Source organism: Meleagris gallopavo, chromosome 15 (assembly GCF_000146605.3).
Source record: "Meleagris gallopavo isolate NT-WF06-2002-E0010 breed Aviagen turkey brand Nicholas breeding stock chromosome 15, Turkey_5.1, whole genome shotgun sequence".
NCBI lineage: Eukaryota > Metazoa > Chordata > Aves > Galliformes > Phasianidae > Meleagris > Meleagris gallopavo.
The window spans coordinates 14,946,892-14,965,032 of NC_015025.2; the positions used below are offsets into that span (position 1 = coordinate 14,946,892).

General features: G+C 40.5%; 1 protein-coding gene across 5 annotated transcripts in view; it reads right to left on the reverse strand.

The window, feature by feature from the left end:
- Positions 1–17,702, reverse strand: part of JAKMIP2 (janus kinase and microtubule interacting protein 2) — a 31,462-nt gene extending 13,760 nt beyond the window's left edge. For all 5 annotated transcript variants that reach the window (XM_010719213.3, XM_003210509.4, XM_019620488.2 and 2 more), the window contains exons 1-9: positions 17,613–17,702; positions 10,377–10,644; positions 8,638–9,135; positions 7,333–7,542; positions 6,141–6,239; positions 3,979–4,125; positions 2,168–2,308; positions 1,154–1,210; positions 161–280 (exon numbers count right to left, since the gene is read on the reverse strand). In XM_010719213.3, the coding sequence (XP_010717515.1) occupies positions 161–280; positions 1,154–1,210; positions 2,168–2,308; positions 3,979–4,125; positions 6,141–6,239; positions 7,333–7,542; positions 8,638–9,135; positions 10,377–10,505 (1,401 nt within the window). In that variant the 5' untranslated portion in view covers positions 10,506–10,644; positions 17,613–17,702. The remainder of the gene's footprint in view (positions 1–160; positions 281–1,153; positions 1,211–2,167; positions 2,309–3,978; positions 4,126–6,140; positions 6,240–7,332; positions 7,543–8,637; positions 9,136–10,376; positions 10,645–17,612) is intronic.
- Positions 17,703–18,141: the final 439 nt, after the last annotated feature.

Here is an 18,141-nt window from a genome sequence, read left to right on the forward strand (position 1 = left end):
TTGGAGAGAACTTCTCAGTATTTGAGTATATGAAAATGAGGCCAAATTTAGTGAAGAACTTGACATCCAGTATGCAGCAATAAAACCCAGGTCACTTGCTTTGGAAGTCAAAATCATTTGAAAATTTGTCCTTCCCTATGGAAATTGAGTCAGATCTTACCTCATCCAGATCATCATCTGGAGTTGCTGGTGTTCTGTCCGTTCTATATGAGGCCACAGAGGATGTTTCAGAGTCCATGGAATCATCATCATACCCCAAAACTGTGTCTATCACATGTCTCTAAAGAAGGAAAAACATGATTTCTGAATCTGCCTGGAAATGGCTAATATGAGTTTCTAATTTGGAGAAAGTCAAGCCCCATTACCAGTAAAAGGCAAGACATGAAAAAAAGAGCTGTATGCTACCCTTTCAATTACCACCTCCAACCAAATCCAGAGGGAACCATATAGAAGATTAGGTCTTGTGCTGGCAGTGGGAATGATCTACTGATTCATATTACTAAACTGAGGATCTGGCTTAGCCTGAAGCTCAGAAAATGTAATAGAAGCTGTTCAGAAGACATCTGTCAACATGCAGACTGAGGAGAGAAAATAATGCCATGAAGGAAATGTCCTTCTCTTAGGATACTGCTGATATTTTGAATATCTCAGTACTTCTCTTACTGATACTGCTGCCCAAGTAAATGCTACATTGCACAGAACTACTGTTATGTTTTAGTTGTTGTTTTTTTTTTTAAATGTGACTTTCATCCCACACATCTTTCCACTCTTACAGTAACCACCATACATTGTAAGAGACTTCTCGCAGTACACAGTTTGGCTCTCTGTCTCACTACCTCCAGTAATTAAATTCACCAATCCAAATGAGGACTGAGTCATATCCTATGAAAGCTGAGGTGCTTGACATGCAGGATTGTGTTTCAGCGTACAGAGGTGAGCATTTAAAAGCTTAGATTATGAATAAGCGTGCTGCCAACTGATCAATAAGCATTTTAGATCCACAGTTGCTTTGCAACACTATTCACTTTTAGAAGGTTGTAACCTGTCAGCAAACGTGGAATCTGAATCCAACAAAAGAAAAAAACAAGAACAGAAGATGCCAATAAACTTTTGCATATCTTATCTTTCTTTAATTCATAATTTTTCCTCTTACCTTAATTGGCTTTGAACTCCTTTTACTCCTTCTGCGACGAATGAGTTTTTCCCTGTCCTGGAAAGCGAGATTGAAAAGTTATTGGACTCAAAATTTTTACCTCTATCTTCTTTTGTGTGCAGACCCAGAACATCAGACCTACAGATGAGATAAATCACTGCTTTTCCACTGACTGCTATATTTTTCAGAAGCAATATGATTCCAGGTAGAAGGGAAGATTCATACCTAAAACTGTCAGCTGAAAATCATTTGAAGGGAAGAGGGAATAGCAGAAAAGCAGCCCCCACTGTTGTGTAGCTTCCTTGGCAGGTTATCAGACAACAGACACTGATCGACTTCCTGTTAAAGGCACCAGGAGGCTTTTGCAGGGCACCCATTCAGGTTCATTATGGGAGGCAAACTGCCTTCACTGCAAAGGTGGTGCTTCCTCTGTCTCAGTGTTATTAAAAGGTACAAGTGTTGATTTCACCACTTCTAGCAATGATGCCTTAGGAGACGAAATAGCCTATCTTACTCCTGGAGTATCTTACTCCTTCCCCTCAACAAAATGCAAAGCTATCTGAAAAAGGGTTTGCCAGTATTAAAGGATATGACATAAGAACTAGGGAACCACGTCTAGTACCATGCTCTTTTCCAGCACACAGAGGGCACTGCATTGCGTACTTGCATTTTTCTTCTCCAAGAAGATTTTAATTGCAGCATGGTTACCTCATATGCCAACCTGTCACAACTCTGCCTTGCGAACGTGTGTGTGCTCCTGAGCTCCACTGTTCACAGTCTGTTCATTTCTACAGCTCAGTTCACACATAAACGTCACATCTTCAAGTTGCAGGGACAACACCCCATTAAAAAGGCAGTTAATAACCCACACCAACACACTCTAACATCTAAAACTACATAGGTGTTAAGAGCATGAAGGTATGAAACCTCAGAACTCTATTTATAATACAAAATGCTATTGGTAATTAACTTTGCACAGGATTTGCTGCTAATTTCCTGGTGTTCTGGACATACCCTTGTTAACTCATCAATTATGTTCTGTTGTTCTATGACCTGAAGCTTCAAAAATTCTGTTTCTTGTTCTTCATTAGCCTGATCCAGGTCATTGAGAGATTTTAGTTTCTTTAGTGGAGGATGTGATGTCATTTTTTCTCTCTGTCATAAGAAGACACAGATAAAATAAGATCTAGCAATTAAACAAAAAAGACAAACATTCAGTTATAAGTTAAGCATAGTTTTTCATTTAGAATGTACCGTCATTAATATGCTGCTGCTACATAATTTGTATAACTTGTAACTTTATAATTCATAACATCAGCTACACAAGTTTTATAACCCACAAGCAGTTCTTAACAACAAAACAGCACAAAGGCTGAGTTCTTCAAGCAGAACAATAAAGACTTATCTCTATTTATTTTGTGGTAATCTAGCCTCTACCCCTCAAAGGTCACATGCATTCAGAGGCCCACCTCATGGCAAATGCATTCATCCCCTACATGTCCAGGGGATATCCCAGTAGTACCTGCTCCCATGTCCCCACGCATTTGCTGATACCCCTCAACTGACCATACACAGTGAGCAACTGGACATTTCAGTTTCGTGAAAAACATATATCCTGCCAAAAGAAGAGGAAGGGGAAATAATGGGGCACCATAACTATTTTAACTAGAACACTGTGTGTTGCCTGCTCTGAGCACATGTGGAAGAGAATATCATTCCAGCCTCCCACAGCCTGCTAACTTACATGATTTGTGCATCTACACTACCAAGAGCAGATGTCAACTCTTGATAGTGGAGCTAAGTTGCCATGTGCGCCCATACGCACTGGTGGTGCTTTCCACTGATGTCTAATGCATGATCACACTCCAGTCTCTTCTGCTTGCTGTGAGAGAGGCCGAGGGGCTGTGATTTGCCATCTACAACTGCCATGGAAAAAGAATTCTAACTTGTGATGTCTACAATAAATGTAACTGTCTTCTGGACACAGGTGAATTACAAAGTCTTAAAATTGATTAACCTTGTAGCACTAAAACCTTTTCTTCTCTAAGATCAGGATGAGACTATCAGATCCACATTCTGATCAGCAGGAGAGCTGCATCCATTGCAGAACTGTCAGTCTGCTCAAGATGAAGACCTTGACTATTGTGAGTGAGAGAAAAGAGATGCAAACACACATAGGAGCCTGCCAGCTTACACCTGGTAACTCGACTCACACTTCCTCTTTAATTAATGAGGAAGCAAAAAATCAATGCACGTGGATTCTGACTGATGCTAAGACCACTTGAAGGCTCTATAGACATAGCTGCTTTAACTCCACCTCAAAGCCCTGATACGTGAAATTCATAAACCTAGCAATCACACCACCATTCTCTTTCCTGTAGCCATTTACCATGCGTGTTTTACGGTAATTATACATGTCCAGGGGCAGACCAGAACTTTACTTTGCCATCATCATCATCTCTAACAGGAACACACAGAAAAATGAACATCAGGCTGTCTGAAAACATAACTCTCATCAGCTTCTTTTGTAGTTTTCAGATGCAAAATGGCAGAGTAGAACATGACTCAGTACAACTTTTTTTTAAATCCAGACTCAAATATAACTTTTGGGATATTAAAGACTGATTTTATGCATTCACTCAAAAAATATTGCACACAAGCATAATAAACAACATTATGTAAGACTACTATGTACAAACCCAAGCACTGCTATATCTTGTCAATAGTATCACACACTCATGTATGCACACGCATTCACTGCGCAAACATTTCCACAAAAACAGACATATCATGCAGTAATATGCAATTTTCTCTTCAATACTGACCATTTCTATATTTTCTTTAGTCACTGCTTTGAGTTTATCTTCTATGCGCTGCAAAGACTGCATCAGTTCATCATTTCTCTTTGTGAGGCACTTGTTCTTTTCCAGGAGAGGTTTACATTGTTTTTCAGCTTCTCGGACACGCTTCAGCTGAATTGATAACAATTGATTTATAGCAATTAATAATGGTAAGTAACCCAAATAAAAGATACAGCTCTCTTTTGTGAGAAATATTTTTTGTTAATCTTCCCTGTAAGACTACCGTCACACTAAAATACTAAGCAAAGTGATCTACTGGAACTGGCAAAGCTATCCTAGCAATGCTTATGTTTTCACTGATAGTTCCATCTATGGGAAAACTCATTTATAGAGATGAAGCAACCTGACATACCATCAGACAATTGCAAAGCTGCTGCAAGAACTGTAAACAAAACCAAGACCTGTGTTTTATCTTCAAGAAACTCATGGACTTTCTCATCAAAAGACAGATTTATGTAGGAACTTATGCATATGCACAATGAATGTTTTAGTCAACAAATATTGACTAAATGTCATTTAAACAACAAGTTAAAGTATCTTACAGCATCTTCGGAAGTCTCAGTATTAGTACAGCTAGAGTCTTAACCAAGTTCTTTTCCTCCACAAAATCAGTTCCATCTGGTAAAACCCAGTGTTAATACACAACATTTCTTTTCCTAAGGAAGGAAAAGGAAGATGTGTGCCCAGATTATCTACTTAATGAATGCATGAATCAGCTCTGTGTTACCATTCATCACTAGGAAGTTCCTGCCTGATGCAGTTCTGCCCTAGAAAGAACTGAGAGAGTTTCCTGTAGCTGTTAAGGACAGTTAAGCACATTTCCTTATATCATCTTATCCACTGATTTTGCTTGAAGCAAGCTAGCAAGTGCCTTAAGATCCCTTCTGCTAACAGGAAAGGGAGGAGCTGGTAGGAGGTGGTTACACCTTCCAACAGCATTGCTGTTGGCAAAACTATCTGTCTTACCCTACGAACGAACAAAGCTATTGCCAGTCCGATCGTATCTCAAAGCACATGTGCTACAATCAGAAAGATTAACGTAGTGGAAGGGGATACAGGAGTGTAAGAGCAAAAGGACCAGCACAGATGGAACCACGTTACAAAGGAAAGGTGCTCACCGTCTCCAAAGATCTAGGCTCACAGGGAAGACTCCACAAGAGAGAGATCTCCAACCAGAGATCCTTCCCCACTGGCAGTCAGCCCTTAAATGAGGTCTAAGAGAGGTGCAGCCAGGCTCCACCCCTCCTATCACACAGGTAAACCGCCTTCACCTGTGCCCCTAGGGCTGACCGGGTCCTTTCCCAGGTGCTCAATCAGTGGTTCAGGCTGTGACTCAGTTACCATACAACATGGTATTTCCAACAGTTCCTGCTCGCATTTAACACGTATTCATTATAGTCACATCATGCAAGACGGAATTTTGAAGCCTTTTTTTTTAAAAAAAAAAAGTTTTCCTTTGAAAAAAATAGGCTGAAGATTTAAAGGCGTGAGACAGCTACAAACTATTCAATATTGCAGAAATCTGAGAGCTTTTCCTAATTGGAGAGGCATGTGAACACTTATTACAAACTTGTTATCATTTTGATAATATTAAAAACACTGAGGAGAATCAAAGCTAGCCACATTGATATGAAAGGAGTGCACCAGGACTCCTACCTGAAGAACAAAATAAATAAAACATCAAGAGTTGAATTTCAGCACACTCATTCTTAATCATGGAAGTAAAAACATTGAGTGATCAAATCACCACCTAAGAGTAAATCAGATACAGAAATCAATTTACTGTTGTCCATTCTATCTATAGCTGATTCTTGTCTCTTCTCAAGTATAGGACTATAGGCATCTGTGATTTACATCACTATATACTGTTGTATGCTCCTAAACTCTTGAGAAGGTCAAGGGAGGAACACAATCACATAGAAACCAACAAGACTCTTCCATTGTGATTTTCATCCTGATATAACTTCACTGAGATTACTCAGTAATTCTGGAGTATCACCCTAAGTGCCCTAGGAGACAAACTCGATGGATAGAAAAGGCACATTTATCACATGCTTGGAGACTCCTCTCCTCGTCTTCCCTACAGTTCCTGACCTCCCGTATATGACAGTGCAAAGCTCACACACCAGTTCATTTCGTTCATCAACCAACAATGTGTTCCTGTCTTCCAGTTTCCGGATTGTTGCATTCAACTCAGCTATCCTCTTCTGGTTCCTGCGCAAGTCCTGTTCATCAGTAACAACATAACACAATTACTGATTCTTCAAAACACATTTGGGAAAAGAATCACCCAAAGCTACATACCAGTCAACTTAACACAATCAACAAATTGTACTTGTTACTTGTTTCTAGAACACCACACATTCTGACAAAAATGTGTTTTTGGGAGAAGAGAACATCTAGTTTGGGGAGAACTTTAAGATTAAAAAATGTTACTTGCTGAAAAATAATAAAAAGATCCTGATGCTTTTTAAAAAAGAAAAAACTATAGGGGAAAAAACCCAAAGCTGAAATATTCTAGTTTCAATTGATTTTTCCACTACACTGGTTCAATTTGCTGGGCTACTAAGTCAGTTGAAAACGTAAGGACACCCCTTTCAGTATCAATTGCCTTTACCTTCTTCTTTCTCGTTCATGTATATGTAAAAACATGTATGCATACACACTTGTTGAGTAAATACTGTGTTTAGTCACAAGGAGCTGCATGCCTTGTAATGCTGTAACATGATGGAAAGTGCAGAATAGTAGGATGGCAAAGACTTCGGCTGCAGCAAGTGAGGACAAGAACAAACACAGCAGCCACGGACAACAAAAAAAAAAAAAGGAAAAGGCTGCTTATCTTTGGAAGGCCTCAGATATGCAGGGATCTCCAGTGAGATGTCCTCACCTCCACTGCCAACCCTTAAGTGAGGTCTGGGAAGGGATGGATCCTGGTTCCACCCCTTCCACTCAATCAGGTACACTGCATACACCTGAGCTACCCTGGGTTGGCCCTGCCTTCCCACCACATGCTCCACCACTGTTTCAGGTCATGAATTTGGAAATCTGCTACACTTGTGAATGACAGCAATAGCTGCACACGTGTAAAGCAAGACAGAGAAACAGGAGGTGCTCTCGAATCTCCTAGGTTCCCCATAGCCTTCTTTCTGCCTGTCTTCCCAATTTCTGTTTGTTTTTGAGGATGCAAGCTATCCGGACAGTTATGTTCATTGATCAATACTTTCAAAGCATTACTGATTTTTTTTAATGTTTTCCCAGGGGCCAAGACAACGTTTAAGCAAGAGAAATGTTGTGTAGAAATCAGTAAAACCTGCATACAGGGCTGCTGCAGTGCTCTGAGCCATCTCCTGCCCTTCCTGGGATCTCCCTCTTGGGACTGCTCATGTTACACTCTGCCTCCTTCACCAGGAAAAGCTGTTCATCCAGAGCTTCTTTCTGCAGCTGCAGCTTCTGCACATAGCCCGTTTGTGTCTCCAGTTCTTTCTCCAAGGAAAATATGATCCTATCTTTAGCCTTGATCTCATCCATCTGTTGAGAGAAGCACAAGAGCAACAATGTTAGTGTGTAAAAGCAAAAGCACTTCAGCCTTGGTGAATACAGTACAATAGGATTTACTAGTGTTCACCGCTTAAATCTGCTATGTCATACCACACAGGCTTGAAAAGAATGTACTTCAAGGGGTATACAGCCCCGCTGTACACCATTGCAGTAACAGCTTTGATAGCCTTACACAAAGCAAAACTGAGCACGATGTGATATGCAAAATGGAATGGGACACAGCCAGGACAGCTGACTCAAACTGGCCAAAGGGATATCCATACCATACCGACATTGTGCCCAACAGTAAAACTAGGAAGACTAAGCTGGGGCTGCCATGCCTTAGTGACTGAATGGGAATTGGTCAGCCAGAGGTAAGCAACTGTGTTTTGCACCTCTTTTTGGTTTTTTAGGATTTTTTCCATCCTTTCCTCTTTTACTTCTTAAACTCTCCTTACCTCAATCAATGTTTTTTATAACTTGTTACTATACGATTATTTCTACCCCATTGTGGGAGCGGAGGAGAGGTGAGTGTGTGAGTGTGGGGTGCATAGCTGCCTGTCAGTGCTCAACCACAACGCTTTAAACTCAAAAATACCACTCCTGACACTATTTAAACCACTGTTTCTTCTACTGAACCGTCAGTTTTCACGCCAAATTTTCCAGTGTTGCAAGCAGGCCCAGTTCCCTAGCTATACAAAAAATATAGCCACTTGCACTACTACTGGTATAGGCCTCTTTTTACCCATTCTCATTAGTATGAATTCACTGAATGCTATGGCAAGATCAAAGCAAAAGGTCTCTCCCCTCTTGCCGTGGTTTGATGTGCTTAAGACACCAACATAAGGGTTAAAGAAACTAATAACTTGAAGTGCAGATGTAAACATTTTCTTTTTCTAATATTTTGCATGGCAGATATATTAGGATCTTTGCAAGCCAATTCTTGATGGAATGCATCAATCACCATTATTCTGTGGTATTAGCTGCCCATCCAGTGGTTGCAAAAAACTGAAAAGCAAAGGAGACAAACTCACTACAGCATAAGACAACATGTGAAATGTTTTGGTGCAGGGAAGAGTTACTAACCAGGCGGCGAATATCCCTCTCGCTCTCCCATTTGATCTTAGAAATGGCTTCCTGGTGGGACTGGTGCTCACTTCGAAGATCACCTGCTTTGATCTTGTCAGCTTGGATCATATTGTTCAAAGCCTCATCCACCTGCTTTTTGGCAGACTTAAGTTCAGTAATTTCCTGCAGAAGCTTAAGGCGCTCAGAGTCAAACTGTTTTCTGGCCTCTTCACGAGCCTCAATAGTCAGGGCTGTCCTTACTTTATCGCTGCTGCCATCGCGCAGTGCACACAACGCTGACTTGAGACGCTGGATTTCACTGTCTCGGACTTTCACCATTCGTGTCATCTCCTGCTCATGCTGTTTAATAAGGTTCTCCCTCACAGCCTGCAGCTCCTTCATTTTCTCCTCATGGAGTTTGGCTTTTAGCTCTGTGATTTGCACAGTTTGCTTGCGCTGCTCCACTTCACGGATACGCTTTGTTTCTTGAGTCTTCTCTCTTTCAAGTTTAGCAATCTAAGATGAAATAAAGTGAAAGTCACCTGCTACCAAGATACTGCTACCAAAACAAGCTCACTCAGACACACAGCCATGTCAGAATAGGAAGGGCTTCCTGCAGACCCTCGTTGTTCCTCCATCCTCCTCCAACAAAATACGGGCCAACTCCTGAAGTCCTCACTTAGATACTGCAATGCCTTTACCAAAGATAAATACTTCAGTTTTTCCTTAGGAAATAAGTCCTTGTATGGACATCTGACTAACAACTTTCTAACTCAACTGTCAATTTCAGCCAAATTCCTCAGAGAAGTAGACGGCTTGGCAATAGCAAGAGTCATACAGATTTCATGTGATTCATGACTGTAGGAAATTAGATGAAAGTGCATGCTGCAAATCTGAACATCCAGGAAACATCTAGTCTTTTGTAGATGTTCTTAATCATAAGCAAAACTTTTAGTCAGTCAGCTCTTGGACATGAAACTAAAGAAGAGTGCTTCACCAGTCATTACAGTGATAGAATAGCTGGCTTTACTTAGAGTTGTTCTTTGTTGCTCTTTATTAAAGACAACTTTTAAGTTCTTTGTCTGTATTTTTGGAATCAAAGTTACAGAGCAGCCTTCAGTATGTTTACACTAACGTATATGTAAGCCCAACTAGAGACCCCTGAGCACTTTCACAGCATAATCCTACGTGCACCTATACATATAATACTCAGTTGATTCTCAAGTTTAGATATCATACTGAAATGCTGGTAGATTACTGGTACCTGAACAAGCCTGAAACAATGCATACATACCTTAATGTACATGACAGAATTGGACTGTACTGCAGAAGGATTACAAAGGTCCATATGGACTTTCATGCTGTACACTTAAGGACTACTTCACTCAACTTTGAAATAGAGATATATCTTATTTCAATAAGCAGTCATTCAAAAAACAGCAACACTACAACAACTTCTAGACACTGGATTTTTTTTTTTTGAACAGTACACTTAGAAACAATTTGAGCAGATAGGATGAAAATCACTAATTGGAACATGGGCAAAGATGTTACAAAAGGCATACTGTTTCACTATAAGGCCAGAGGCTTCTTAAAATTTGTACCTCAGTAAAAGAAATCTTTTACAGTGAAGGAACAGGACAGATTGTTGTTCAAGAGAAGAGTTTAGTTGCATCTCTTGATTTCCGTTCTACTGTTTTTCCTCACATTTCTTTCCTTCAGTGCAGACACTTCTTTAAAACCAAACCCTCACTCACCTTAGATTTCTCCTGATGCAGCTCAATTTGAATGTCTGTTAGCTTGGTCCTGAGTTCCTCATTGGCAGCCTGTAGGGCTACAATCAGTGCCTCAGGCTTTTCGCCCTTGCTACGTCCTTTTTTTGACATGATTTCTTATCAATGAGAGTCCGTTTGTTTAATTATTTCAAATACACACTGCCATCTTTTTAATCCTTTCCGTGCCAGTTTGTTTAGCACTTACTGCATGGCATTCCTTAAGGTTCTGTCCTCAGCTGCTTTGGAAGCCCTGCAAGAAATAAGGCATACTATTATTTGTCAGTGGATATTGCAGCATGACAGTTCACATGGTTACAGAACACAGGATAGCTCATTTCTCAAAACACTGCAGTCTTTGTCTGAAAACCTGCAAGGGAGATGCCAGCACAACCAGGCTTCTGCATGCAAGTCTGACATAGTAGTAGAGATTTCATATGTACTCTTTCCCTTTTCTCATAAAGGCACACCATACAAAGAAGATACAAATTTGTTTACAATAAAGATTAAAGCTATTGAGACTACAGAACTGGAGAGGACGGGTCATTTAATTCAAGCCTTACAGTTTGAGATCATGATAGAACCTCTGGACCAAAATGCCTGTTCCATCATCAACCTCTCCCTCTTGCCCTTCCCAATCCCTTGCAACCTTCCAAGCCTCCCAAATTAAGGCTTTCACACAACAATTCTACGAACTGCTACAGGAAGAGAAAAGCACTGTCATTCTCACCACCATTCGGAGTTTCCATAGAAGCAAAGAAAAAAATGATATGCAAAACCCCCAGGCAGGCTAGAATTTATCTCCTTTGCCATTTCTCAAATAAGACTCCATCAACAGTTTCCATCAGCCAGATTCTGGAGAAAATTCCAGCCTTAGCCAAACTGATGCAGTAGGTTTAAACACAATCACATCAGTAAGATACGCAGATTAGGAAGCTTTGTTTACAGCACACCAAAACACTGATGAGCTGGTATGTCTATAACATTTTGAAGGCATCCCTGCTCCACTGCAGAAGCATTCCCTGCATTAGCCAAGGGTCTGGCAACACCACGTATCCTGCCCATCAATATGCAGTATTGAGTACCTTTAGGTTTGCTTTAACACGCTAAGCACATACAGAGAGTCTTCAAAGTCACTCTGGCCATTCTGAGTCTGCACTTACAGACTTCCAAAATGCAAAGAAACTCAACGTGGTTGAGCTTTCAGCAACAGTACCTATCAACAGTGTAACCCTCACTATCAGATCTATCAGTTGAAGAGGCAAGTTGTGCAAACAAGTGACCTAATTTCTTCCTTGCTAAGCTGCTTCCAAGAATCTTGGAATGCAGTCTGACACAGATTGATACTCTTTTCTAGCTTGAGTTATGCCTACTGATTTACAAAGAGTTGCTTTTACTTTTCAGAAAGAAGAGTGTATGCTGTCGAATCCAAGTATACAGATCTGTAGGGGGACTGCAATGAGGGTCCTTTATTAATTTAGTCTGAGGTTTGGGCCCTTGAGATCTGCTCCAGACTACTCTAGGAAAATGGGTGGAAATACGTATTGAATATATGTTGAAGATAACGTTGTGGTGAGACTGGCTGTCTGCAGCAGCACTTAAGAAACCCTGCTGTAATGCAATGCGAGCTGGAAGCTGTTCTGGAACACAACGTGATCGTATGGGTAGAGAAGAAACCGCGATGCACAACTTCCAGGTTCTTTTTCCTAGCCCTTCCACTCACTGTTCTGGTTTGTAACTTTGGCTACTCCATTTTAAGAAAGTGACTTACTTTGTAAGTCTGTAATAATTATTTCACTTAGGTGGGTTCATAATTAATGAAGAGAACTCTGTAATCAGTGTAACTTTCACATTCTTTGCTGTTCTTTCAGCACATCCTTTACATTATTAATAAAAGACTAGATTTTTGCTTTCATTGTTTCTTAAATTAATCACAGCAAACCATTACTGCAGTTAAAACCTGCAGTTTTTAACCTAGGAACAGAAGAATGAGTCCTTCCTAAATTGAAGTCCCACATTGCAACCCTGGCAGACCTGGAGCACAGAAGGGCTGGACCACAAAGTCCTGTGGGCAGAAGCTGCACTCCTGACAGAGCATAAACCTTTCAGTTTATGAGAGTGAAACGGATGATCAGCAAGAGCTAGGCTCTATCAACACTCCAGCACAAGGAGAGGAAGCAGCACAGATTCCCACTGCAGATCAATACTACCGTGATTTTCTGCTGAAGCAGCAGGATCTACTTGCCAAGGAGGTCAGCGAAGATTTCTTTTTAAGTGGCATCTCTACCTTAAGTCTACGTGCATCCCTCACAAATTATTCTGGCACAGTAAGGGCCTATGTTAAGATTTGCATTTCTTTTTAGTAATCAAAACCTTTGCTAGTGTAAAACTACCCTTCACAGAGGAAATTGTTGTTATTGGTCACGTAGGAGATCTACTGGACATCTTGTAAGTACTACACACACAATTGTGAAATACATAGATGGCCTCCACTTGCCAGTAAATGTTTAGTGGGCTGCATCCTAATGTCTAAATGACATATGGTATCTAAAAAAACATCTGCCTGTACAGAAAAAGACAAATGGCCTTTGCAGCTATTCATTGCACTTCCTTGGCATCCCTTAATGGTTAATGCATCTCAAACACGCATAGCATAAATGACTTCATGCCAAATATCTTCTCCTAGGACTTTCCAGCAGCCCGTGTCCACAAGAGTTAGAAACGTATTCTTGATTGACTAGAAAGTACACCCAGCTACCATAAGGGAAACAGAAATGTGGACATCTCTGCATGTTTGCGCATGTTAAAAAAATTGAGCAGATTCTCCATGTGTAATAGCTTCACTGAAATAGAAGTTATTTTTACGTACTTGCAGAAGACATCATAAGTACTGAGTAAGCTAGAATTAAGAACACAAAATGCTGACCAAAAGATAAGCATTCATTTCTTTATGCACTAAAAATCCACATGGAAGTCTGGTATCATATTTACTGAAACGCAGTAAAACACACACAATATATTGCAATACTGCTAAAAGCAAAAGTAATGAGAAACATTAGGCTTATATTATTCTAAATCTATCATCTCTATGTTTTACTTTCTTGGGTAACATTATTTATTTCCCTGTTTCTCCCTGAAATTGCAGTATCATCAGTATAGAAAATAATCTTATTTGAAAAATAAATCAAGATATTCATAGACCCATATAACTTCATAACATCAACCTATTAACTAGCAGACTGTCACTATCCCTAAAGTTGTATTTACTCTTCTGAGAGCGAGAACATTAAATTCTAGACCAGATCACGATTAATACTGGAAGACAAATCCCCTCTGTGCAACTTCTAAATCTCTTCCCCGTCTCAGCATTTAAAAAAAAATAAAACTCCTGCAGGATGGGGGAGGGGGTAAAGGGGTCAAGTCTAAGTATATTTCAATGCAATCTCTAAGTCTAGAGATTGTTAAGAAAAATATATCTCAAAATTTATGCAGTGTGGAAAATCCTGAAAATTAAGAATATCACTTCAGAACAGAAAAGAAATGGAAACTATTATTACTACCTGGGAAATATTGAAAGCATCTTATTGCATTGCTTTGCTATTATGAAATCAATATATAATTATTGAGATTGCTACTTTGATTAATATACTTGTCACGTTTTATGATTTTTGTCATTGGTATTCCACACCATAACATCACGTAGTAACCGGGAGTTAAAAGGTTAATCACAGAATGGCCTGGGTTGAAAAGGACCACAGAGCTCATCCAGTTCCAACCCCCTGCTGTGTGCAGGGCCATCAACCAGCAGCCCAGGCTGCCCAGAGCCACATCCAGCCTGGCCTTGAATGCCTCCAGAATGGGGCATCCACAGCCTCCTTGGGCAACCTGCTCCAGTGCCTCACCACCCTCTGCGTGAAAAAATTCCTCCTAATATCTAACCTAAAGTCTCAGTTTAAAACCATTCCCCCTTGTCCTATCACTATCCACCCTTGTAAACAGCCATTACCCCTCCTGTTTATATGCTCGTTTCAAGTACTGGAAGGCCGACGCACCAGCTGTGAGGATTGCTGGCATTCCCAGACTGCCACTGTTCCCTGTTTTCTGTTCAGAAAGAAAGACAGAACTGCTCACCGGTCACAAGACGGTCCTTCTTTTGCTGCTCGTCTCTGCAATGCGTGATTCCCAGCCACCTGCCTTCAGCTTTAGAGTACAGCCTTTACTTTTGGACACTCATTTTGATTTGTTAGTTTCAATTCCAGTGACACTGTATTTTACTGTGTAATCTCACATTCCACTATCGCATTTAGTGAATTAGTTTTCTCCCTCAGTTCAGTGCCACTGTTTTTTTCAGGCCCATCTCCCTGCCTCTTCACTTCGTAACCTTCCTGTTGAACCCGGCAAACTGGGCCAGAGCCGCTGACAATACTACATAATGATCATGAAACACCTCTGTCAAAACCAGGTGACTCTATAACAAAACACTAAGAAAACTGTTATGAAATCTGTAGCAAAAGGTTATTTTGGCTCACAAAGCTCTGATCTTTGTAAAGATTTAAATACCAAACCTGTGTTAAGTAGTTGTCCTACACAATGGGTTTTACTGCACAGAAAAAAAATCTCAACAGACAGTGGCCTATTCCCTGCTATTCGCAAGCTGTTCTGCAGAGCTGTAAGAGGACTCGCTTCCTTCATGGATAACTGAACGGGGTGAAGGAGCTGCAAACCCTCGTTAACTTGGATTCTAATGTGTATTATCACAAAATGTGCATTTCGTAACAAAATCACTGCATGCTAACTTCACAAAGGACACTGCCTACACAAATTATAACCAAGCCACTCCTCTGCTAGGTTTTGATTTTGTGGTCTCACTGAAACTAGGCTGCTGTTCAGAGTTTCATTTATATTTCTATGAATTCCATAACCTTCCCCCACAGAGTATGGTGTTTCATACTGTTTATTTCCCATAGCATTAAACTTGATCCTGAGATGCTTATTAAGAAGTAAGCAAAGTACGAGGGGACTCCTCTTTTGTGACAATGGCCCACAGTGTCAGAGGCAGGTGTTGGCAGTATGGCAGCAGATGCCGAACCTTCCTGTCATTATTGCATTACATTTTGTTGCCATGTGACAGAGGAGCAGCCAATGAAAGATGGACTGCGTGGGCAATATTTCCTTGCAGTGACACCACCACAGCAGCTGTGAAACAGCGAGTCACAGCCAAGCATGACATGCAGGCTCCTGTTCATCACTGGTGAAAATGTGTAACTAATTGCAGTGACTGTGTTGAAAAATAGCATTTTGTAGCTAAGAACTTGTCCTATCGATTAGCATTATTGTGCTCTATGTATCTGTTTTCCATGAAAATAAATAGGAGGCATTATTTTCAGAGCAACCTATGTAACAGTAGGTTCTGAGGCCTCAACTCCTCTCTGCATGAAAGGCCAATGGAAACATGAGCAACCACCACACAGCTGACAGTCACCATTCAGCCGTATTTAAAGAGTATTAGCTCACTGACCTGTTAATTGTGATCAGTTCCACTGGCAGCAAGAAACACTGCACTCACAATCAAGTTTAGTTACTCTGAGTAGTTCAGAGCTAAATTCACCTTTCTTAGAAGTCTCTGCCAAAAAGGAAAAAATGTTTTTAAAAGGATGTTGTTATAAGCAATAACTCATATCCTCTGTCCACTTCAGGGGATCAACTGTCTGTAGAAGAGCAGATGAATCAACTTTCCATTCTCTGAAATATACCAAGTCCCTGAAGGAAATTTCTGGGGATAACAGCACCTAAAACAACGGAGAGAGAATAACGGGAATTCTTGGACTGCATAATTTCTTTGCTCTTATGTGTTTTACTAAGGAGGTCTCGCCATGTAGGTGAGTTGCTTTAACAAAGAACAAGTTGCTTTTATCTTAAGTTGCAATTAGAAGAACTGAGCTTTATTCTTCCTCACAGCAGAAGAGTCTCACCCCATCAGAGCTTGCTCTGAGGGTCATACTTAAATTATAATTATACTCCAATTTTCTGCTTTCCGAGGACAGCAGATGGTAGCCACCACAAGTCTCACACACTTCCAAAACCCTGCTCCACTAAAGGAGAAGGTGACATTTGTCCACTGAGAGGTGGTTCTAACAGTATGAAAAAACAGAAGCTATTGAGCCTAAACTGGCTATCATTCAGTATTTCAACTCTGGCTGAGAAAACAATTAACATGCTAATTCAGCCTACTCTCCACCTGAAAAGGATGCTAGGACAGGTCAGCCTACCCTCATCTCAGTTTTTTCCTGACTCTTGATCCAAGCATGCTGGCTATAGATTCCAATATTCAAGAAATCCATAGCACTCCATTCTTTGTGTTATGTCACACAATGGAAAAAATGATTAATGGAAACTGTGATTAGAAGAGTGGTCTGCATTATTTTTGTATGAAATCACAATTCAGCATCTCAAGGCCAACCCAAAGTCTTAAATCAGACTTACTGTAAATGCTTGCATGCCTTCATACAATTCTACTCTATACTTCTTTTTATAGTTAGGACATGGCAAACTTCACATGCTAGCAGCTAACGTGTTTTACTCCACCAAATGGTGACAAACAGCTCTTCAGAAAAAAAACTGAAGCAACTCAGCTTTTAACAGAACAAAATTCATAGTCTACTAGTAACATATTTAATCAATACTACAGCAATGTTCAATAATATTGACATTCCTCCAGAACTAAACTCAAGATATCCGCTCAGATTCAGGCTCCACACAAGGAGCACAGCACAAATCTGGTGCTTCTAGGCTGCTAAAACTACCATTGGCGCTTGCTCTATAAAGCGAGCCAAAAATTTCTATCCAAGTTGCTGGCAGCACCATGGAAACATTTAAAAGGGGACAGAAGCATTATTGTTATCTGCAGCAAAGCTAAGAGATACATTAAACCAGTATTCTAGTATTCTGTGGCTAAAATATCATCTGTCCCCCTTTCACAATGTTCTTTTCCTAGAAGTTACCACAACACAGTGCTTACCAAGAACTCTACCAGTAAAAATACAAGATTCTTCCCTATTCTGAAGGGAAATCAAAGAGTGAAAAATACGTGGACGCAGATTAGACGTAGTAGCAATTAGACAGATCAATGTGATGGGAAAAGGTGTTTCAGCAGAGGTGTAAAAATGGGAAGGATCAGCACACTAGAAAGGCGCTATAAAGGAAGGGAGGAAGATTGCTTACCCACATCAAAAGACTCCAGGCTCACAAAGGAAAGCTCCACCAAAGAGGGATCTCCAACCAGAGATCCTTCCCAGTGGCAGTCAGCCCTTAAATGAGGTCTAAGAGAGGTGCAGCCAGGCTCCACCCCTTCCTATCACACAGGTAAACTGCCTTCACCTGTGCCCCCAGGGCTGACCGGGTCCTTTCTCAACAGTTCCCATACAGATGTTCAATTTAAGAACAGCAGAATTGTCAGAAAAGGGATGAAGTCCAGCAGCCAGTCCGCTGCAAGGCGGTGGACTAAAGGACATTTCAGCAGTCCTGTTCTTCCAGTGTTACTCTAGGCCATTCACGGTTTACCAAGAAAGCTGTTTTGTAAAGGAATGTTATGCAAGTAGGATCACACTCAAACATCACCAGAGAAACACACAGAGTCTGAAAGATAAATACTGCAATTTCCACAATTTATATTATCAGGCCCTCCTTCCTTTGATTTTGATTTTAATAAGCCAGCAAATATATATTTTATTTAATCAAAATGCATATAAGC